This window comes from Monodelphis domestica, chromosome 6 (genome assembly GCF_027887165.1).
Source record: "Monodelphis domestica isolate mMonDom1 chromosome 6, mMonDom1.pri, whole genome shotgun sequence".
NCBI classification, from domain to species: Eukaryota; Metazoa; Chordata; class Mammalia; order Didelphimorphia; family Didelphidae; genus Monodelphis; species Monodelphis domestica.
This window is the reverse complement of record NC_077232.1, coordinates 300,493,913-300,517,779: the sequence shown is the minus strand read 5'-3', so window position 1 is coordinate 300,517,779 and position 23,867 is coordinate 300,493,913. Positions and strand designations below refer to the sequence as shown.

The 23,867-nt window shown below is 40.0% G+C and overlaps 1 protein-coding gene and 1 long non-coding RNA gene across 3 annotated transcripts in view; one reads left to right on the top strand and one right to left on the bottom strand.

The window, feature by feature from the left end:
• Window positions 1–23,867, bottom strand: part of USP53 (ubiquitin specific peptidase 53) — a 69,481-nt gene that overhangs the window by 20,908 nt on the left and 24,706 nt on the right. For both annotated transcript variants that reach the window (XM_007495549.3, XM_001371653.4), the window contains exons 4-13: window positions 19,669–19,803; window positions 13,799–13,912; window positions 13,630–13,712; window positions 10,117–10,222; window positions 9,531–9,677; window positions 6,604–6,753; window positions 5,123–5,288; window positions 4,554–4,706; window positions 2,722–2,868; window positions 1,405–2,143 (exon numbers count right to left, since the gene is read on the bottom strand). In XM_007495549.3, the coding sequence (XP_007495611.2) occupies window positions 1,405–2,143; window positions 2,722–2,868; window positions 4,554–4,706; window positions 5,123–5,288; window positions 6,604–6,753; window positions 9,531–9,677; window positions 10,117–10,222; window positions 13,630–13,712; window positions 13,799–13,912; window positions 19,669–19,803 (1,940 nt within the window). The remainder of the gene's footprint in view (window positions 1–1,404; window positions 2,144–2,721; window positions 2,869–4,553; window positions 4,707–5,122; window positions 5,289–6,603; window positions 6,754–9,530; window positions 9,678–10,116; window positions 10,223–13,629; window positions 13,713–13,798; window positions 13,913–19,668; window positions 19,804–23,867) is intronic.
• LOC130455137 (uncharacterized) lies at window positions 2,033–5,624 on the top strand. The gene is made up of 2 exons (XR_008913063.1): window positions 2,033–2,150; window positions 4,856–5,624. It is a non-coding gene; the product is annotated as an uncharacterized LOC130455137 (long non-coding RNA).

Here is a 23,867-nt window from a genome sequence, read left to right as displayed (position 1 = left end):
GAGAAGACTCGGGCATCACAGAGCATATATATACTCAGAAAAGCAAATGAACAAGTCTCGAGGTCAGGGCCAACAAACGGATGGGTGGCCTGTGGGCTGCACCAGTGACAACTCACCACTCAGAGCCCCAGAGAAGAAGGCCCCCTAGCATGGCATGTCCAAGACTGACAGGAGTGCCTGGCCATGGCCAGGCTGTGAGCCAGGGAGCACAGTGATGAGATCATGGATCCCACCAAGAGCTGAAACCAAGGCAATCCTTAACCAAAACAGCGGCAGCATCTGTCTGTCTGGCTGGCTGGCTGGCTGGGCTGACGACATTTCTGAAGGGCTTTCAGGGCTAGGAAGCACATAATTCCACAAATTATCTCATGCTTGTTAACATCAGTCCTGTTGGGCAGGTGAGGAGAAAGGAACCACAGCCGTCTGAACAAGAGGATGTCCCTGACTGCTGAGCTAAGGCACGTTATCTCACTTATGAAGCCAGTTCACATCTAATGTTGAAAACCTTAGAAAAAATCCAAAGCTCTTAGATATTACTAAGAAATTGAGCCTGAAGTTCACAATACTGAAATAAATAAGGAATAATTAATGTAAACCTTATTAAGACTTATCTATCACAGTAAACCTGCCAGCAGGCACTTCACAGACTATGGCTCTTCAGAAAGAACAAAAAGGTGACCAAATACTGCTGCTCCAACATGGAAAATCTTTCATGAACTTACCACTACCCAAAAACAAAAACCAAACACCAAAATTGTAGTATAAATGCTATCAACATGATTTAAAACACAGGATGAATGACATTTCATCTTCCTCATGGACTCTTTCAAACTTCAAAATGGAGTGACTGTTATTGAGTTGTGTCAGTTGTGTTCAACTCTTTGTGACCCCATTTGGGGTTTTCTTGGCAGAGTTACTGGAGCAGTTTGTCATCCCTTCTTCAGCTCATTTTACAGATGAGGAAACTGAGGCTAATAGGATTGAGTGCCCTTCTCAGGGCCACACAGCTAGGAAGTGTCTAGGGCTGGATTTGAACTCAGGAAGATGAGCATTCTATGCATTATGATGCCACCTAGCTGCCCTTGTGATACGTTCACCTGAAGTTGACATGAAATTCTGATGAATCAGAATCTGAGATAGAATGGCCCTTCAAGTGTCCCCTCCAGTCTTTTCATTTTATAGGTTCATTTAGACATTTGGGGGTAGTTCTGAACCCAGCATCCCAATTTACTCTTGGATTATACTGCATTATTACCTCTAAATTTGGATAAATGTTTCCAAATATGAAGAAAACACTGACCTTTTAAAAAAACGAATTTGCAGCTCTCTATAAACATTTGTTTAAGGAAATAGAATAGACAGTGCAGACAGATGGTTTCGTTTTAGTAATATGTGTTTACTTACCTGCCAGGGCAGGTTTCCCTTGTGCCACTGAGGTTGGCTGTGCTGTTCCCTTCTAGGAGTGGGGAGTCCAAGCTGGTGGAACCATTGCTGACCCGATCGCTGCTCTCATAGCCAGACTCAGTCCGTTGCATCTGCCCACTGTCGCCGGGAGCCCTGGTCTCCATAGGGCCTTTCCCTTTCTCAGGGCCTTTCCCAGAAGACTCCAGTGAACTCCTGCTTCCAGTCTCCTGCTTTCCTTCATCTTCATAGATGGTCATCAGGCCTTTCTGCTTGGGTGGCTCTTTAGGCCAATTGTTCACTCTCTGCTCTTGGCTGTGTTTGGATTTGTTGGCTGCTCTGTGCCTGGGAGCGGCATGTCTTTTTTCGGCATCACTGAACACACTGTCCACATTCAGTGTCTCTCGCATTGGCTTCCAGCTGCGGGTCCGGCTGCGGCTGCTGCCACCACTGCAGGTACTTCCCCTATCCCGAGAGTCCTGGCTGCTGTCTGTATCATATCCAGTGGCGCCATCTCCCTTACCTTTGCTGGATGCCTTTTCCCCGGAAGCCAGGAGCTGTGGCTTAACTGAACTTGGTACTTGTGTGGAGGTCCGGCTCTGGGACGTGACTCGGTCATGGCGGGAAGACCCTCTACCTTGGCTGGAGTATCCAGGCTGGCCACTGTGTTGCCTGAAGCCATTTGCTGAGGCCATGACAGGTGACCCAGACTTGAGGCGAGAGAGGTCCTCACTGGACAAATCTTAAAAGTAAGAAAAGCAGGGTTAGCTTTGGGGAGTCCCTTTTTAACATGCGAATTGTGTGCTGTTTACAGGGAGGAGGAACGCTAGAAGGTGCCTCCAATATTGGCTTGGTTTACTTATAATGTTTGCCTGCCAGGATGAGGATGCCTTTGCATACACAATGCTACTATAACTCCAAAAGGGTTTCTTTCCTTGTTTTTTAAACCCTTACCTTCTGTCCCAGAACAGATACTAAATATCAATTCCACAGCAGAAAAGTAATAAGGGCTAGGCAATGGAGGTGAAGCGATTTGCCCAGGGTCACATAATCAAGAAGTGTCTGAGGCCAGAGTTGAACCCAGGACCTGTCTCCAGGTTTGGTTCTTTATCCACTGAGCAATCTGGCTGCTCCTCCCAAAGGGGTTTCTAAATTGGGCTTTAAATCACCAGTATTCCAACCAAAATGAGATCAGAAGCAGGAAAGGGGAGGGATGGTAAGAGGCACAACACACATTTGAGAAGCAGAGCCAGCACTCAGCCTAAACCCAATTTTCAGGTGTGTCTCCATAAAGTATATGCTCTGACACAGGTCACTCACCTCGGTGTCTCCCAAGCTCTCTCCTCTGCTCCTTCTCCAACTCTCTTCTTTGTGATGAGAGGAAGTTTTTCTGCTCAATAGCTTTTTGGGCACATTCTCTGGAAATGTTCCTTAGCTTGTCCCTCTGGTCACTAGGACCAAACTTAACTGTGAAAAGAAACATTTTTATCATGAAAGAACATGAGGATATTCCTCTGCAACTTGAAAAACCAGGGAAAATCTTAGCATTGAAATATTTAAAACTTGTAAATGCAATCAAGGCAAGGGCCTCATTTATTGTATCAGAATTAGAAATGTTCCTAATATGTGCCTCTGAAGCCAGCTGCCATCAGCCCTAGAATAAGTGTAGCCTAAAACAAACAGAAGCTATGTCAAGTGTTCATGTAGATTTTTCCAATGTCAAAAAGTTCCTTTAGGTATTAAGTAGCAAAAATCTGAAAAAGCCTTTTTTTTAATAGATAAGAGTGTTGAATCCTGGTTCCTAGCTTTGGTAAGAGGAGTCATTCTAGAGGCCAAAGATGCATAATAAAGATATTTATGGTAAAAACCAAAATGAACATTATCATGATTGGAATTTATGGATTTCTCAACCAAAGGAAGCATAGTACCATGGTTTGTTTCACTTTAAATGGAAGTTACATGAATTATAATCTTCATTAAAAATGGACTGTAGGGACAGCTTGGTGGCTCAGTGGATAGTCAGGCCTGGAGATGGGGAGTTCCTGGACTCAAATCTGGCCTCAGATACTTTCCAGCTATATGATCCTAGGCAAGTCACTTAACCTCCCAATGTCTAGCCCTTACTGCTCTTCTTTTTTTTTTTTAAGCCCTTACCTTCCATCTTGGAGTCAATACTGTGTATTGGTGCCAGGGCAGAAGAGTGGTAAGAGGTAGGCAATGGGGGTTAAGTGACTTGCCCAGGGTCCCACAGCTGGGCAGTGTCTGAGGCCAGATTTGAACCCAGGACCTCCCGTATCTAGGCCTGATTCTCAATCCACTGAGCTACCCAGCTGGCTCCCCTTATTGCTCTTCTCCCTTGGAACTAATACAGTTCTAAAACAGAAGGTAAGAGTTAAAAAAAAAATGACTGTGGAGGCAAACAAAGCAGAGTTTGACAGTGCTAGGAATCAGGTCAAGAACAATGACTAAAGCATCTGCACCACTCCTCATAACACTGATGGGGCTGCTCCGTTTATTTGGGGATTTCAACATTACCATGTAGTTCAGCTCAAACTCAACACCTATGCTGGGTGGTAGACACACCAAGAGGATGAGACAAACCCCAGCTCTGCTACTCACTTTCTAGGAGTCCTTGGGCAGCTGCTGAATCTTTCTCCAAGCCACCCCCCCCATCTCCTCCTCTATAGTGAGACTAGCTGACCTCTAAGGTCCCTTGAAATCTGAAATATCAGATTCTAAGATATATGGAAAGTCAGATGAGACAGTAAAGGTGGGATGAGATCTGAGGGAAATCCTCCCATCACTGAGATCAGGAGTCCTAATTTACCTAAGATCCTCACTAGATTACAGGGTCTGGGCAACACACTTGACCCACTGGGGTCTTGCAAAATGCTGATTTCATAGTTTCAACAATTACTGAATGAAAAATGAGCCTTAAGAACAACAAAGACATCAAAACAGAACTAGATTGTGAAACACAGAACCTTACACTCACTCCCCCAATGGCAAGATAACATTAGCTGAGCACCTTGCTAACATAACATAATAAGGAAGTTAGGGCTACAATGTTAGGATCTAGGGGTTCCAATAAACAGCTGGGCTACATTACAAAGGACAAAATGGCACCCTCCTTCCCTCCGACCCCCACACACCTGGTCCTCTGCCACCACTTGCCAGAAGAGGGCTGCGAATCACACCCACAGTGTCATCTACATGTAACTTCTGATTGGTTCTCTGCTTTGCCTGGTCACCAAATCCATTTTCTTTGATACTCTCTGGTTTATGAGTTGAGGGCCTCTCAACACCTTGGAAAGATATACATTAACGTTTTTAAAGATGGAGTCTATCTCTGTTAACTATTGATATGAACAAAAAAATCATTCTTTTCTGGGCATTCTTAAAATAAGCTTCTGCATCAAGGTTAACAAGCTAAATTTTATCTGGGCCTCTGCAGCATCCAGTGACCTAAGCAGCAGCAACACTGGGCAAGGAGCTAGAGGTGCCAGGCTAACTCTAATTTCCTGAACAGAAGGCTTCAGATGCCTCTGCAATCTCTAGGAATTGCTGGAACTAATGATCTTCCACCAATCTTCCATGGAACTTCATAAAAGAGACCAGCTTACAGATCTTCCCAATCAAATCAACCATTGGTGGCACACTGTTCTTCGTGTCATGAGGAATTTAAGAAACATTTCAAGCAAACTACAATAGCCAAGCTTACCTGCATCCTCCTCAGCAGTAGTTTTATAATGGGACCAGTAGATGACATGCCTAAGAGCATCTTCAGTGGACACAGCAGAACCGTCCGGGTTTGCATAAAACAGAAGCAGTGGCTGAAAATGACATCTGGTGCACTTGGAGACCACGTCTTTCCATTTAGTCCCAACCTAAAAAGATTTCAAGGTAAATAATCTACCGGACACTCATTAGATGAACTCAAAATTAATGATCCTTAAAGAAAAAGGGATATAAAAGGTGACTGCCATCTCCCAACTCCCATGGATCCATCAAAACTAATCCATGAGTGACATTCCACACACAAGGAATTGTCAGCGTCAAAATGGATCATAGGCACAAAAATGAGAAAGTTTTTAAGTTACAAGGAACTTACTTACAAAATCAGTGGCCTGTTTCCCCAATACCAAATTCAACTAGATTATATAAGGAAAAAAAGTCAAAAAGTGTTACTTTGACTATTAAAAATAAAAACTGAGTACATCAAAGTTTTTTTGTTTTTTTTTAATAATCTTTCATTTACCTAGAGTTTACTATGTAGGTACAGTATAGAAACAACTTCGGTGAGTCATTCATACAACAATCCATGAGTTTAAGACAATTAGGTTTTGAGTTCTTCAATGACAACCTTAGTCAGTGACCCTTCCTTTTATACCTTGGCACAGTGGAGACCCTAAGATCCTGCAAAGCATGACAAGAGAGGACTTGTCCTATCAGATCTAACCTACTTTCGTCAGAAACCCAGCACCATGCCTGAACACTGCTATTCAGTGAACATCCTAGTTTAGTTCAAAAAACCTGGCATCACCAGATATTTGGTCATAGCAGGATGATTTTTTCTTCTATAGTAAACTTTCTAAGACAGAGGACTTCAAATCCATGTCAACACAAATAAAGGGAATGCCACATTGATAAAATCTTGGATCAAATGAGGAATGTAGTAGTAGTGGTAGTCTCTCGGTGATCGAGTATGACTATAATGAGGAATGAAGACATTTTATCAAACAATGAGCCTATTCCTGGGAATGGGCCAATACTCCATTTATTATGATCGCAGCCTGTCTTCATGAGTTGCTGTACACTATGGAATATGAGACTTGAGATCACCCCTGATTATCAATCCAGACCCATGTATGCATGCATGCAAATGCTTGCAACTATCCCAGGACATGTGGCCACAGGCAATAGGCAAGCATCCTATGTCCTGGGCTTTATGGCATTCTTCCAGAGCCTCCTTCCTCATGGAGACCTGGCATACATTGCTACACTAATGCCTGCCAGACACAGGTTTGTTATCATAGACTTGCATATTTTCAAGGGAGTAATAAAATATTTAAACTGCACACAAAGGAAAAAAAGCTTCTCTAATTCTACCATAATACTCCAAGGGTCTTCCCTTTAACAGTGAGTGAGGTGCGACAGTTAAAAAGGCCAGATTGGTCAACTAGGGGCCAAAGTAGCCCTTACCTCCTTCACATTGGCGTCATCAAAAAAGACCCATTTGGAACTCTTGGTATGAAAAGCGAAGGCACAGTAATGTCGGCTGGTGTAGCAGATCATACCAACAAGATGAAGCTCACTAGTTTTGGCGCTTTCATCAGTTACCCTATAAAACAACTGTACAAAAGAATCAGTCATTAGTAATGGCAATTTGACACAATGGCTTAAAAAAGAAGCAAAAGAGGCTTCCAATATCCCTTCCTTTACTCAGCCACCAAAACAGAAACTTTGGCCTCCTCTTGTCACCATCAGGCTCACACAGTATACTGTAATAGTAAAGACCCTACCACTGCTGATTACATTAAATCCAAATCCCAATTCTATTAAGTCTAATTCCCTGGTAGAGAGGACAGAGTATTGAACTTGAGTCAGGAAGACCTGTTTCCAAATCTCATCTCTGAAACTTACACGGTGTATGACATGAGGGAAGCCCCTTCATTCTGTAGGTCTCAGTCTCCTCATTGATAAGGAGAGGAGGTTGACTCATTGAGCTCCAAAATCCCTTTAGCTCTAAATCTAGATCCTCTGCTACCCAAATTTCAGGTGAAGTAATAAACAAATTCTGAAAGAAGTGAAAATGTTGCCTAAACTCCATACTTCCCCCTACATTTTCCCACTCACATTATTTGTAAAAATGTGGGTCATAGTGACGAGACAGATTAGTTAACTGAAGCATTCATTTATTCAGAAATATTTATTTTATGTCTATGTCTGTGAGGCACTTGGTAAAAAACTTTAAGGAATATAAACCATTTAGGTCGAGTTCCTTGAGGACAGGTACGATTTGGTTTTGTCTTTCTATTGCCACTGCCTAGCATGGTACCTCACACATAGTAGGCACTTAATGTGTTTATGCAAATTTTAAAAAGTTAGGACCAGTTTTCAAATTATATCTCAAAACAAAATGGTCTAACAAACATTATACCTAATTATATGAATAATAAGTGGGATATGTGTGTGTGTGAATTTTGGCCAGTCTAATGATAGAAACCAACTCAGTGGAAAATATTAAAACAACTTTTTCTTCCCTTTAAGCCCTTATCTACCTTCCATCTTAAAGTCAATACAACATATTGGTCCCAAAGCAGAAAAGTGGTAAGGGCTAGACAATGGGGGTTAAGTGACTTGCCCAGGGACACCCAGTTAGGAAGTATTAGAGGTCAGATTTGAACCTAGGACCTCCTGTCTCTAGGTCTCACTTTCAATCAATCCACTGAGCCATCTGGCTGCCTCAAGACAATTATTTTTTAAGGAATCAGCATACCATAATCTCAGCAGAAATCCTGGGACAAGGGAAGACTAGTAAAGGGAGGTGCACTAATCTTATTTAAAACTCATTGCTAACATTTCTAGTGCAGGCATATCTTACTTCCCAGATTTTTTTTTTTAAAGCAAATTGAAGGATTATGCCAACCCTATGTGGAGCAAGTCTATCAGTGCCATTTTCCCAATGGCATGTGCTTTACATTTTGGGAATCCTTGTGATATTTCAAACTTTTTCATTATTATGGTGATTTGTGATCAGTGATATCTAATGTTCCTACTATAATTTTTTGGGGGGGCCTCACCAACTACATCTATAAGATGGTGACCTAAATAGACAAATGTGAATTGGCTATTCTGTCTCTCTCCCTCTCCTTGGGGATCCCTAAGACATAACAATATTGAAATTAGATCAGTTAATAACCCCACCATGGCCTCTAAGTGTTAAAATTAAAAGCAAAATCAATTGAAGAAGTACTCCATGGTTGTCTTACTTTAAGAAATTGCCAGACACCCCAGCCTTCAGCACCTACCACCCTGACCACTAGCAGTCATCCACATAGAGATAAGACCCTCCACCAGTAAAATGATTACGACTCACTAAAGGGATCAAATAAGAGTTAGCATTTTTTTGGTAGTAAAATATTTTTAAATTAAGAGATGTGTGTGTTTTAGATATACTACTACTGCACACTTAAAAGATTACAGGAAAGTATAACTATCATATGAACCGGGAAACCCAAAATTCATGTGTCTCTCTTTATTGCAACATTCACTATATTGTGGTGGTCTGAACCAAACTCACAATATCTATATCTAAAAATCAGATAATATGTCTGAGTTAGTAATCTTTTATTCCCATCCAGCTTCAAAGCCATCTTAGGAAGCCAGTGTGGAAGAAGAGAAAGAATACAAGCTCGGGACTCAGAGGACCTGGGGTTTAACACTGTAACACTGATGCTTCCTTAACTTTCATTTATCCTCTTGAGCCTTAATTCTCTCATCTGTAAAATCAAGGGAAGTTGGACTAAATGGCCTCTAGGGGTCCTTCCTGTTCTAGTCTGTTATCTTATAGGAGGACTTCATCAAGGGCAATGCCCTTATTTATACAGACTGGTGATGCAAAGGCAATCCATTGCCTCTTTTATTTACCAAGGGAGAAATTGGGCCCAAAGAGGATAATTTGCACAAAATCAAAAAGGTAGTAAGTAAATAAACCAGGGTTCAAAGTTCAGTAATTTGACTCCAAATCCAGCAATCCCTCCCACCAGACCAAAGTGCCTTCCAATATCAGAATTAGATCAAAAGTTCCACCTTAAAAACAAAAAAAGAAGTTATAGCAAGGAAACAAAATCAGAAGTGTTATGACAAAAATATAGGAAAAACCCTTTAAATAACTGAAAAGTTCACAATCACCAAATGCATCCCTGAACACAACCCTGAGGTACTGAGTGAAAATCATCATCTTGCCACGCCCAGGCTACTGGGGGAGATGAAGCTAACACAAGCTTCTCCACACCCACAGCTTCAATTAAACGCGACTCTGTGCCACCCAAGCCTAGCTCTCCTCTCCTCTGACTGTGGGGAAACAACTGAGAAATTAACATGAATAGAAAGATTCATGGAAATACCCCTGGAAGATAAAGGTGTGTGGCTAGATTGCGAACCACTTCTTCAGTGAGGTCAGAATGCTCAGAATCCCAGACTAAGCCAATTGTGACAATCTCTGGGCAATTCATGAGAACTCGGCGGATTTTTATTTTTTGGCCACAGTTACTCTAGAGGAGAAAAAAAAGGTAATGTTATAAAACAAATGCAAATGGAAGTTTCATGCATATTTTACATAAGTTTTTATTATTAAAAAATTAAGCTCATTTTGTTAATATTCTAGTTAGAAAACTTACTTTTATTCTAGGCTAAAAAGGCAAAACTTTGAAGTGGCATGGAAATTTATTTTCTAAAATAATATTTCTCAACTATATTTCTTTGGTCATTTTCTAGTTAACCAAGGACAGATGAAATCCCTTAAAAAGGAACAAAATTTAAGGCTGGAAACCAGGCTCCTTATCACAAGAAGAAAACATGAAAGTTTTGGTCAGAAAATTTTACAATCACATGTATTTCAAAAGATTTTATTCTAAAATTAAAAGATAAGGTTCAGTAATCCAAAGAGAACAAACCCAGAAGTACAGGCCCCATTTCTCCACTGATACTTACAGGGCATTTCCTAAAGTCATCAGTGGTATTTGCAGCCTGAAGCAATTCCGCAAACATTTCAGGCTTCAAACGTTCGTGTCTTTCAATCATTTTTTCTACTTCATTACTAAAAACAAAAAGAAATATATTTCCAATCCTGAACTACAGAATTTAAAAACATAAAATTAGAAATAAAAAGACTGGCTGTAAAACTAGATTTCTTCCCTTTATAGGAACAGGAACAGATTTTACCTGAAAAACTTTACTAACAAGTTTATTTCCATAAATTGAAATTATATTTCCTATTGATTTTCATTATTAATAAGAATAGTAATTTGAAGAGCACAGAAACTTCTTAATAAAGCCATAAAAATGAAAAACTTTTCAATAATATTCAAAATAAGTCACATGTATTAGAAAATTGATTTCTCTGAGGAAATGTGACCTGCCTAAAACATTCTTTTAAAATAATCTTATAGCTTAAGAGTAAAACCACAAACCAAAAAAACAATCTATCCTTGAGTCACCACCACCCCCCCACCCCCGCCAACACACAAACTGTTTCCCCAAACACCTGGCTATTTTAAGGAATGGGGAGATTACTTCATATTCTCATAAACTCAAAGCTTATGGGCTCATGATTTTGTTCTTCCTGTGAACTAAAATGTCTGTAAATTTGGGGCAGGCTCTACTATGCTGATTTAAAATGTTTTGATGAAAAATTAAAAAAAATAACCTTTTATAAAAATTATTTTTTCTTAATTCTTTTGATATCTTCTGCTTACTTCACTTTCCTTTCAGATTATCTCTCCATCTCTTCTCCCCAGCTGGCCATCCTTTGTAACAAAGACTTAAAAAGAAAAAAGCTAAGGCACAAAGGCTATGGATCTCACATTCTCACAGTGCCTGCCAGTAAGAAAAGAAACACTTGTATCTCCTTTATTCTTATTCAAGGCCAGGGCCAAGTGAGGTAATTCTGATGACAGAACTTTCACGTTTTTCTTCTCTTTTTGTTGTCCTTCTGTATGTCTCCTAATGTGTCTTGGAACTTGCAACCCTTCCCATGCAACAATAATCCATCCCATTCACATACCACTTCATTTAGCTGTTTTCTCCATTGATGGAGAGCTCTATGTACTTTTTTCAGTCCTTTAGTACCACAAAAAAGCACTGCTATGAATATTGGATGAATACAGAATTTGTCTGTCTTTGATTTCCTTTGGGGGAGGCCCACCTGGCCAAGGGAGCTCTGGGTCAAAGTGACATCATAATCACTCTCAGCAGTGTCCAATTGCTTTCCAAAATGGCTCCATCATCAACTGTGAAAGATGTAGCTACTCTCAGCAGCACAATGATCTTGAACATTTCTGAAGGACTTATGATAAAGAATGCTCTCCACCTCTAGAGAGAACTGTTGGAGTCAGATGCAGATCTATGCAGATGCATACAAATTTTCACCTTTTTCTATAGTTTTATTTTGGGGTTTTGGTTTTATATGAGTATTCTCTTTCAGCCATGACCAAGATGAAGAATGTTTTGCATGATAATACATGCATAACCTAGATCAAGTTGCTTACTATCTCCAAGAGGGGGGAGGGAAAGGAGGAAGGGAGACAATTTGTTGTTTTGTTTTAGTTAAGATTTTTTTTTTAATTCAAAGATTTTTTTAGTTTCCCAGTTACATGAAATAACAATTTTCAACATATGTTTTCTGGCATTATAAGAACCAAATTGTCAGGAGGCAAATAATTTGGTTATGTCAGAAAACATAAATTTTTAAAAATGGCTCTACCAAGCCATCTTCCCACTCCAACACAGGCTCTCCTATCTTTTCTCATCTTTGAAATGATGGATAATGACACATTAGGGGATCACCTAAGTCAGTTAATCAAGGTCCAGTTAAGCCTTTCACTATGTCAAATAGTGATTTATACTTATTTTTGTTCTCCTTCCCCATGAGCTAAAGGATGATACAATGAAAAAGTTAGACTCAGGTTCAAAATCTGATTCTGTTCCTCACTACTTTGGTCAAATCATTTAACTTTCTGGCCCCCAGTTTTTCATATGTAAAAGGTTAATGCAGCTTGGGGTGGGGAGGTCAGCCTCAGACAGCTACAAGCTATGTAGCTATGGGCATGCCTAGGGACCTTACACAGAGCTTTCTCTACTGATGAAAGAAGTGACCCCACTCCTGGTATACTAAGGAAGCAGGGTGATTGAGCATCAGGCCAGGAGCCAGAAGGACCTGGGTTCAAATCTGCCTTCAGACACATTCTAGCTGTTTGATTCTAGCTGCTTTGCCCTTGGTGCTCATGACAGTGAGTAATTAAAAAAAAGAATAAAAAAAAAAGAATTATCACAGACTGTGAAGTCAGGGGTTCTTTTTGGCTGGGTGTGGTAGCTTTGGTGTAAAATGAATGGGAGACAGCTGAGAGCTTCAACCTATTGCTCAGGTGTCATAAGGAGCTGTTCTGCACAGCACAGGGTTGTCTTTTATTTTTATATCTCAGTGATCACATATCTCCTTGGCACACAGTCTCATTTTTTAACATACATGATTTCTTACAGATAATTGTATATGTCATACATTAACTTTTAACAAACCCTTAATTAATATTCTATGACCGTCCTGCATACCAAGTTGCTATAGATTCCAACAACAAAGCAAAGCTTGCTAAAGATAAATGTTTTCTCGTCACAGGCAGGGCAACCAGGGGTCAGTTCCCACTAATCTGTAAGGTGATTGGACTTGCTAGAAAAATCATTGTTGCTTTTAATCAATTTACATAATCAATCAGAATTACTCAGGAGATAACTAACAAAAACACTGCTGCTAAGTGTGGGGTTAAAGGGTAAAATCAACACAATCCAGATTTAGGTATTTTCCAATATCCAGCTTTCATTTTTCTTATGTTTCACTAAGGTATCTAAGATATGTTGCTTGGGCTTCAGTAAGCACAGCAAATCAATGAAGTGTGATGTACCAGCCCCTGCCTGAGAGGTGATTAATATGCCTGCCGTCTCTGGCTTGTAGTGGGAGTGGAGAATCTGAATGTGGTTTTGCTAGACTTAAGCCTAGGAGAAAAGGGGGAAGTGGGGGCTTACACCTGAGTATGTACATAGGAATCTTTAGGTTTAATTCTGTAAGTATGATCTTTTAATGATATTCTTGGGGGGGGGGATTAAAATGAAAAATATGTATTAATCCTGCAAGTATTTTGCCTCATATTATTTTTCCTGAAGCTAGGGAGAGAACAATAATCATAGCAATTTCAATAGTAAGGGATGTTAGTGGGAGAAGTCACATAGAGGGGGGCTGAATGGGTGTCTCCACGTTTCCAGGGGGTTGCTTTACAACCCTTGGTTTCTACGTGCAACCGTGTCAGAGTGGCTTTGATGGCCCCCAACAAAGAATAATATAATAAACACCAATGCCAAGAGAACAGTTTCCCACTGGGCTAAACTCAAGCAGCTTTGGGACATAGTAATATCTGTGGCACTAATTTTAGAGATGGCGAATAAACAGCTTCTTACCAGAGGGCGGTTGTAGAAATGTATCGGACAAACTCTGTGAAGGGTAAAGGATCTGAGGATGCTCCACAGGTCCGGCACACACACTATGGATACAAAATCAGGAGGCTTTTAGTCTGTGAAGGTTGGAACAAGGAAATGCAATTGTGCCAAAGAAACCAAACCACCTCACCTGTTCATAGAGAGTCATGGCAAACTTCTGGTGAGGGATGCAGGACTTTGAGGTGCACATGTCTGAGTCACTGTTTGGCACAATGTGAAAATGAATCTTCTCAAGGATATTTTCCTAATTTAGATGTGGTCGTAAAAAAAAAGACAAAAGGAAATTTGGTCAAACCAGTGACTAAGCTTAAGAGTGCCTAGTTTTCTTTTATAAAATTCTTATTAGTCAAGTACTTACAAAGAATATAACACCCAATAAAACAGACTCTTTGGCAAACTCATGCAAATTCTGTTCAGTCAGTCACCTTTTTGTCATTTGCAAATAATGGATGAATGAAAAAGCATCTACTAAGTGTTGACTATTTGTTAGGCATCATGCCAAGTTCTGAGAATACAAACACAAGCAACCAAGGCTGTCTCTACCCTCAAAGTCATATTCTAAGGTTGGGGGACAAGTGAGGGGGAACTAGAAAGCATGGGCAGGGGGAAGAGAAATTTAGGGAGCCATGTCTAAACTGAAAATAAGTACTTCAACCAAATGAAGTAAAGTGGAGAAGGCTTTAAAAAATATTGCAATCAGTTTACCCAGGCCACGAGGGACAGGGAGCAGATCTCCAGATTATAAATAAAAATATGACTTCCTATTTCCATAATATCCTTATACTGAAAAAACAAACAAAAAACCAAAACACTATCAAATGATAATGATCAAATCTAAAAGTCATTTTCTGAGCTTATAAATTTTATTTAAACATTTAGAGTCCAGTGGAAATAATAAATAATGCTTTTATAAATACTTGACTATGGGTATTTTGTATCTTGGGTAATTCTGCTATATTAAGAATCGTAACAGAGATAGCTAGGTGGCTAAGGGCCTAGAAAATCAGGCCTAGAGACAGATATCCCAGGTTCAAATCTGGTCTGAGACATTTCCTAGCTGTGTGACTCTGGGCAAGTCACTTAATGCCTACTGCTTTCTTTCCTTTACAACTAGCACTTAGTATGGATTTCAAGACAGAAGGTAAGGGTTTTTTTTAAAAAATAACAATTAAAATAGTAAAATTGGGGATGGGAAAGGCGATTTTCTTTACAAAGAGATCCTCTGATTTACCATACTATATTTTTAACAATGGGAAACTTATTTTCTGCTCCAATTTAAGTCATTCAATTTGAAAAAAATTCAATTTTTCAGGAATAGATTACTTGTCATTGAAGCATTCCTTAGATGGGTCATTAGGTGAGCAGAAATCTGTATAACTATAAAATCTTTTTAACTATAACATTGTAACTATAATTTTAAGCAATGCACACAAGTGATAAAATATAAATTATATCTTATTAATTTCTTACTTACAAAGAGCAATCAAGCTTACTGTGTACTTAAGGCAACTTTAAGGGCAGGAGAAGTCACAAAATGGAATTCCCAACCTCAAGATGGACTTTTCATTTTAAGGGAGAAGCCAAGGCACATATACATTAAGACAAATCAATGCAAACATAATTAGCCTCCCTGCTTTAAGTCTCTCCTCATTCCAGTCCACTTGATGGTGTTGTTCCCCTACTCAATAAACTCCAGTGATGCCTGGTTTTATCTGTGCTAAAACAGACACTCCTCTGCTTAGTTTTTTATGTACTTCACAACCTCAATGGCCATGATTCCCCTTTCTGCTTGCTAGAAATGGCACAAAACCAGCATCCATCTCTAGTTTTCACCTTTGACACACTTCATCTCCTGCCTTGGCATTGGCTCTCTCCATTCTCTGCTTCACAGAAACCTCATTGCCTTTGACATTAACCCTTTCATTCCTGATTTCCCCTAACTGCTAGAGTCCTCTCCCTTAGACTATCTTGAGATTAATCACCTTGTATTTATTCCTTTTATATTTATATACTTGTATTTCTCTCCTCCATCAGAAGACATGCTCCTTACAAGTAACATGTCCCATTCTTCCACAGGACCTGGCACATAGGAGGTGTACTTAATGAATACTTGATTAAGAGGCAACTTGGTGGCTCAGGGGATGGAGAGCTATGCCTAAAGATGGGAGGACCTGAGTTCAAATCTCACCTCACATTTCTTAGCTGTAGGACTCTGGGCAAGTAACTTAACTCCAATGACAAGTCCTTACCACTCTCCAGTCTTAGAACTGAAGCTCAGTCTTGATTCTAAGACAGAAGGCAAAGGTTTTTATTAAAATAAATACTTGATTAAGTATTAAATGGGTCAAAGGATATAGTCAGTTTTTAAAGAACAAAATCTAATCTATCAATAGCCATTCAAAAAAATGCTCCAAATAAAGAAATGTAAATTGGAAGTTCCACTCGCCGCTGTCAAACTGGCAAAGATGAGAGAAAGGGAAATGTAAATGTTTCAGAGATCACAGGAGAATAGGCATATTATAGTAATACATTGCTGGTGGAGTTGTCCATGCATTGGTCTAGCCATTCTGGAAAGCAATTTCCCACTCTACTGCCACCCTTCCCTACCCTCAGACCCAAATCACTGAGCTGTGCATACCCTTGACCTAGAGATACTACCAATACCTCCACTAGGCCTAAATTCAAAATAGTTCAAAGAAGGATTAGTAGGAAATTAGAAGGAAAGTAGGATTATGAAGGTTAGTCAGACTTTATATGGCTCTTTACAGGTTGCCAAGTGATTTATACTCTTTAACTCATTTGATCCTCAGAACCACCATTTAACAGGCAGAGGAGCCAGGGGTTCAGACAAGTTAAGTGATGGCTTGCCCAGATTACCCTAGCATGGGTCTGAAGCAGAATCTGACTATGTGGATTTTTACAGGGCTTTTCCTTTCCATTTGGCAGTATTGGAAGATAGGAGGAAGAAATGAGAGTAAGGTTGAGAGGAGAAAGAAAGAACAGAAGGTATCAAAAGATATGCAAGACAGCTTTGAAATTTATATGCTGAGTTTATTTTATGCTTTTTAAAAAAGGCATAATCTTTAGAACAGTTTCAGGTACAGTCTCCTCTTAAACAACATAGGTAGATGGCAATGACCGCTTTATTTGGGGTTCAAGTTCCAAATATCAAACCAAGTAAAATGTGTTTTGGACCCATGAAGAGCTTTATCTGAGATCATGATTGCTAACCCCACTTTTTTTTTACTTAAGATGAAGCATAATATAGTCTTTTCCAGCCCCTTACCTTTACTCTATATGTGTCTCCCTGCTTTGTGTTTCTTATAGATAGCATATTATGGGATTCTGGTTTTTAATTCACTCCGCTATCTTCTTCTGTTTTATGGGTGAGTTCATCCCATTCACATTCAAAGTTTTAATTATTTGTGTTTCCCTTAATTTTATTTTCCCCGTTTATCCTTTTCTCTCTCTTTTCAACCTTATCCTATTCACAAATGTTTTGCTTCTGACCACTGATTTCCTCAATTCACCCTCCCTCCTATCTGTCCCCTTTCTTTTCTTCCTCTCCTCTACTTCCTTATAGGGTAAGACAGATTTTTTTATAGCCCACTGAGGGAGGATGTAATTCCTGCTTTGAGCCAATTCCAAGGAGAGTAAGGTTCAAGCACTGCTCACTACTAGCTTCCTATCTTCCCCTTCACTGTACTGTCTCTTACTTGCCTCTTCATGCGAGAACATTTGTCCCCTCTATCCCTTTTTTTCCTCTTCTCCCACTGTGTTCCTCTTTCTCACTCCTTAATTTTTTTTCGTATCCTATCAAATTCAACCTACTTTCTGCTTTCTTTCTATGTATACGCTTCCTCCCTCTGGGCCCATTAAGTAACAGAGCAGTACAGAGACTGATGAAATCTGTAAGCAGGGGTTGTTTACTTCTAGGAAAGATGGAACTTAAGCCCTAACTTGAAATATGGATAGACTCTGAATAGGTGAAAGGGGAAAGAGGGTATTTGAGGAAACACAAAATAGCAAAAACAAAAACACACAGGCAGTGATACAAAAATGACTGCACTGTTTACTGACTGGAGACTGGCTAAAGCATTAGGAAAATGATGACACAGGAGTTGAATCATAAAAAGGTCTCAGATGCCAGACTAAGTTTAGACTTTACTCTGCAGGCAATGTGGAGAGGTACTGCTTTTTAGTAGGTTGGTGACAATGAAAGGATTATTTTAAGAAGATTTACCTAGTTATTAGTACTCAAGATGGAAAGCAGGCAGGAGAAACTGAGGGCAAAGAGACTAGTTCAAAAGCTTCTGTAATAATCCAGGAATGGGGAACTGACCTTAAGTCAGCTGTGCTCCATGAAATGAAAAGGAAGAGATGGAATAAGGAGACACCAAGAAGGAAAAAAAGTAAGGTAGTGACAAACTGGCCAGTGTCCAGGTCAGAGTTGTTGTTTTTTATCTGATCTGTAAGAAGGGAAGAGAAACAGCTTGCAAGAAGAGAGAGTTTTTTTTTTTTATAAGAGCCGGCCACATTCCAAGAACTAATGATGCTGGATTCTGGAACACAGAGAAGGGATAAAGAGTGAACACCAATGGTTGCTCAGGGCTCCTGAGCTTCCTGTCTCTGGAGCTGAGGAGACTGTGACTTCCTGTCCCCTGGAGCTGAGGAAGACTATCTCTGTTTGTTCCTGACTTGAAGAAACCCTACTTTACAGTAAACCAAAGTGTTCCTGAGTGCTGTGGAGAAAAACCCCAAAGAACAGTGACCATCGTACCTGAGCTAAGCCAATACAGTGGTGGTGAAGAGCTGAGGCCAACTCCAGCCTAACCTAACGAGGGTTGAACCTAGCCATAAAGGCTTCACTCTGAAAGATACTTGAAGGCCTATTTCATCCTATAAACAACTAGGGAGGATTAGAGCCAGGTTTAGCTAGAGAGTTTGGGGAATCTAGTCAGATAGGCCAGGGCCTAAGGAGCATAAAAGGAAGAAGAAACCTCTGTTAGGAGGTGTAGAAGGGGGAGGGGGAAGGTTAGTGAGAATCCCTTAGAGCTAGGGAATCCTTTTCCTTAATCCTCCCTTCTTCTTTGCTGTTTTCAAAACAAATCCCTGTTTCCTGTTTTTAACACCTTTTCTGGGAGACTTTTTTTTTTAAACATTTTTAATTTTATTAAACCCTCACCTTCCATCTTGGAGTTGATACTGAGTATTGGCTCCAAGGCAGAAGAGTGGTAAGGGCTAGGCAATGGGGGTCAAGTGACTTGCCCAGGGCCACACAGCTGGGAGGTGGCTGAGGTCATATTTGAACCTAGGACCTCCCATCTCTAGTAATAAAGGCCTGGCTCTCAATCCACTGAGCTACCCAGCTGCCCCGGTCTGGGAAACTTTTTAAAGCACACTGGTCACAGTGAAGCAGGCTCACAGGCCTCCTTCACTGAGCGGTACTGAGGAATCCAATAACCTTAGCATCTCAACATCCTAATACCAGCATCTTTATTACTATTCATTATTTTAGATCCTTTACCAAGGCAGAGAGTTGTGTAGGATGGTACCAAGCTCAAATAGAAAGGGATCTCTGCAAGTCACATACTGATTCAGAAAATCACAAATTAACATTATCTATGTTGTACTGCATTTTTATTTATTTCCCAATTACATTTTAATTTAGTTAGGCATTGAGGATTCGGGCCTTTGGAACTTGGAGGCCAGCTTTCTATCCACAAGACTACCTTTTTTTTTCTTATTTCTTAGGTCACTGATATACTGTAGAAATATGTAACAAGCAAAATTAAAATGCTTACTTGAAATTTTTTACTAAACAAGACACCACTAAATGACTGGGTCTGATACACTTCCATTGTTATAGCTGTGTTAATAAATCTATGTGTTGTAGCTGCTTCAAAAACTGGGGAAAAGCTCCTTTGCATACGCAAGCAAGCATATATGCTCTCTCACACACACCCCCACATGCCAAGAATCCTTGAGGAAAATACTCACAAAGCACTCAGCAGCATCGTCCATAAAGCCAAGCTGAAATCGTTGTTCATCTCTAAAGCTCTCTGCCAGGGCGTGCCTGATGTTATCAGAGGGAAGAGCTTTCTCTCGACTGTGCTGAAACTGTGCAAATATCGTCTGGTACCCAGTCAGAACAAGGAAGAAGAACAAAAGATGGCTTTAAATAACACTCTCAGATTTTCATTTTATTTATGTATTTTTTAAATTCAAAGATATTTTCTTTTCCTAGTTACACATAGTAATAATTTTCAACATGCATTTCCCAAAATTATAAGATCCAAACTCCTTCCCTCCCCTCAGAGATGGTAAGCAATTTGATCTGGACTGTAAATATATTATCAGTTTTTCACTTTAAATGTCCCTCAGGATCCACTGAAATCCATCCCAAACTGGAAACTCATTCTGAAATTCTTTATAATTAATGTGTAATAGCAGAACTTAGAACTGTTTACACTAACACAAAAGTCCCAAGACACACTTATCTGGATAGCCATCTGGGCAAGATTATAATTCACTATGGGGAAAAATACCACCACCATCAAACCAGCATATACAAATGAGGGGAAACCAATTTGCTAAAGTAAAATTAAAACAATAACAAACTTCAAGAAATATCTAACTAAAATAATCCTCCAAAACCTGAAAAATTAACTCAATAAAGTTGAAATGTTTAGCATAATAACAGAGGAACCCAATATTTCAAGCTGTATTTTTCAAAGTTGGCAAAAACTTCTCTGTTTATAGACAATGTGTGCTCTCAGATTGTGACCCGAAGCTGTAGATTCTAATGGGAAATGGAACAGAAGACACACATGATATCTTCTCTAAAAGCAAAAAGTAGCAAAAGAACACTATAAGGAACCATCTGGGCTGCCAATACTGTCCCTACACATGTGCATGTACCTCATAAGTCTAGACAACTCGAGTTAAGTTGTGCTGACAGCAAGAACATTTTTGCCATTGCAAATTGAAAGACTACAAAATGAATGAAATCTGAATATCCAAAAAATGTCTACAGTCAAGAAAATTAGAGGTGATTGAATGGGATGCTTTCAGACAAATGTTTGGATCCTAAGCTGACCCATGTTGAATACTTTGGTATAGCATGAGTTGGAGAGAAATTCTGATGGATGATTACAAGTTTTCAAAATGTGTGCCTGGATCATTGAAAAATCACTTTAAAGTTTCATACCAATAAGGGCAGACAACTCTAGCCAGCGATCTGGCCCAGTTAATCTTCCTTCCTTACACACACTTTTCCTTTCTACTTTCCAGAGATCCAAGCTCTTGGCCTGTTCTCCCTGCATCTCCATACCTTGATATTTACATCCTTCCCCCACTGTCTTCTGCTACCCCCCATCTCCTCCTTGACCAGGGTCTTGGATCTCCATATCCTCAATCTCTCTTATAAGCAGAGGCTCACCATAAACATTCACTCAGGTTCTCCTCCCCTAGAAAACCTTCAGATTAAGCTCTTGTACCAACCCCTCAGAAATAGCTGAGACTTGCCCCATCTGCTTTCCACTTACTTGATGCCTCAAATGCTTGCAATATGCCTATTATCTTTACCCTCTCTTAGAACTGAATCCCCAGGGTCATGAATGACCACCCCCTTCTCCAAGCCCAAAGGTCTTTCCCTACTCTTCAGCCTCCCTGCCCCTCCTGCAATGCTGCATAGACAACCTCATTATTTCTTTTCTTGCTACTTTTCCCTTGTGACTCTTCACTCCATCTAGCTCTCCCTTAGTGACGCCCTCCCCCACATAAAGCTTCAGTGAACACTTATCAGAATATAAGTCAAAACTATACCCTTCTTCAGAGCTTTCTTCCCAGTGATCACTGACTATCCCTAGCTGCACCAGTCCCTCAGATTCTACAGTTTAAAACCAGACTTGCTATCTTCCCACCTTTGCAGGGATCCACAGTTGGACTCCTTCCCCCTCTCCCTTTCCCTCTTCTCCTAATTGGTCAAGTCCTGTTAACTCTATCTTTGCTATACCATTTGTGCCACTCATCCTTCCCAATTTCATGGCTACAACCTCAATTCAAGCTCCTGTCACTGCACCCAGACTCCAGCAGTAGCCTTAGAACCATTCTTCCTTCCACAAATGGTAGGCAAGCCTTCCTCAAATATCATTATTATTCTAACCCTATCTCCCTATATAAAAACTTGCCAAGACTTCCCTATACCTCCAAAACAAACTAAAATCTCTTTGGTCTGGCATTCAAGACCTCCCACAGTATAACTCCAACTCGCCTCTCCTATGTTATTTCACACTTCTCCAATTCACATACTCCTTAGTTCAACAGTTCACAGTCCTCATTCCTCCTGTCCTCACTAGGAGTGCTGCCTTTACATTTATCTGCTCCATTATCCATGCCTAAAAAGACATTTTCTCCAATGTTAAGTGAGTGACTATTGTGTGTGGCACATTATGAGTTACCTGGAGTTACCCACGACAAATGTAAATCAAACCTTGCCTTTAAGGTGTTTCAAGGTTTTCAAGGCTTCTTTTCCCTGGCAAACTTTTCTTGCAGCTGGGAATGAGCCCTGTCTCCCTTAATTGCACCCAGGCCCTTTTCCATTCTCTTCTAGCCACTAACACATTCTGATTTGTATTTCAGCAATTGGTGTTGCTCTTTTCTTTCTTAGCACAGTGCCTGACACATCGTAGGTGCTTAATGGAAGTTTGTTGGTTTAACTCAACTCTGTTATGAGTTAAATTTCTTGACTTATTTTACCTTAGGGAAATCAAACAGCACCAAGGATAGCTCTTTGGGTTAGTTGCAAGTTCAACAAAGTTTGGCATTTTGAATGTTTAGACAGGATACTATATGGGAAATGTTCTTTCCTGAGTACTCCAAAAATAAGGACACAGAAAGCTTTGTGAAGCCTAAAGTATTATCTACATAGAACATTTCAGACCCTAATCTTCTTCTCTTGGAAAGAGAAGCCCCAGGCCTAGTGATGGAAGGGAAGAATGGCTAGGTGGGTAGCTGCTCTCTGAAGACAAACCTCAACAATAAGGATACCAGTCACCAAAAGTGCTGGGGATCTACAAAATCACACACCCTTCAAGGATAGAAGTGTTGCTGTTGTTATAAATACTATGTGATTGATTTACTTTTTGGTCATGAAACCAAACTATTTTAAGACCTACTCGCTGATGTGAATATTTGGCTTTTCAAAAACAGCTCCCAGAAGCAGTTTCAAAATGGTCATTTTTTTCAAGACTTTCATCAGAACTTAAAATTAAATCATTTTAAATTAAATCACTTTCTACAATTTCAACTGACTGAAATATTCAGAACTTGGCAGATAGGTATCTACATTTTATCCATTAACAATAACTTACAACTTAACATATTAATTAATAATATACACTAATAATTAACAACTTAATAGTTAACAACTATGAATTGCCTTAGTCCCATTCTAGTCCAAACAGAAAATTATCTCAACCTGAAGGTCAGGTAAGAACCATACCTTTGTTAACCACCTACTGTGTGGCAGGCATTATACTAAGTCTTGGGGATACAGAAAAAGGCCAAAACTCTGTCCCTAAAAGGCTCACATTCTAATGGGGGAGGAAAACAAGCAAAAAAGCATACTTTCAAGATATACAGAAGACAGGATTTCAGCTAAATCTTGAAGAAAGTCAAGGAAGCTAAGAGGTGGAGGTAAGTAAATAGAACATTTCAGGCACCAGAATCAGTCAGTGAAAATACATTAAAAAAAAAAGCGAAAAAAGGCCAGTGGTAAAGAATACATGGAGGTGAGTAAAATGTAGGATGTCTGGAAAGGCAGGAAGGGACCAGGTCATGAAGGGCTTAAAAACCAATGGATTTTGTATTTGATCCTAGAACTAATAGGAAGCCCCTGGAGTTTATAGTAAAGGGTGATGACATGGTCAGATCTGCACTTTGGCAGGTTTCAAGTGGAAGAGGGCCTAGAGTGGGGAAGAGGCTTGAGGAAGTCCACCAGTAGCTATTGCCATAAGCAAGGTATAGGAGATGAAAGCCTGCACCAGGGTGAAGGCAGTTTCTGAGAGATGGTATGAAGGTAGAAAGGCCAGGCCTTGGCAACAGACTGGACCTGTTGGCTATGACAATAAGGAGTCAAGGATGACACAGTGACTGGGAAGATGATGGTGCCCTCAACAGTGATAGAGAAACTTGGA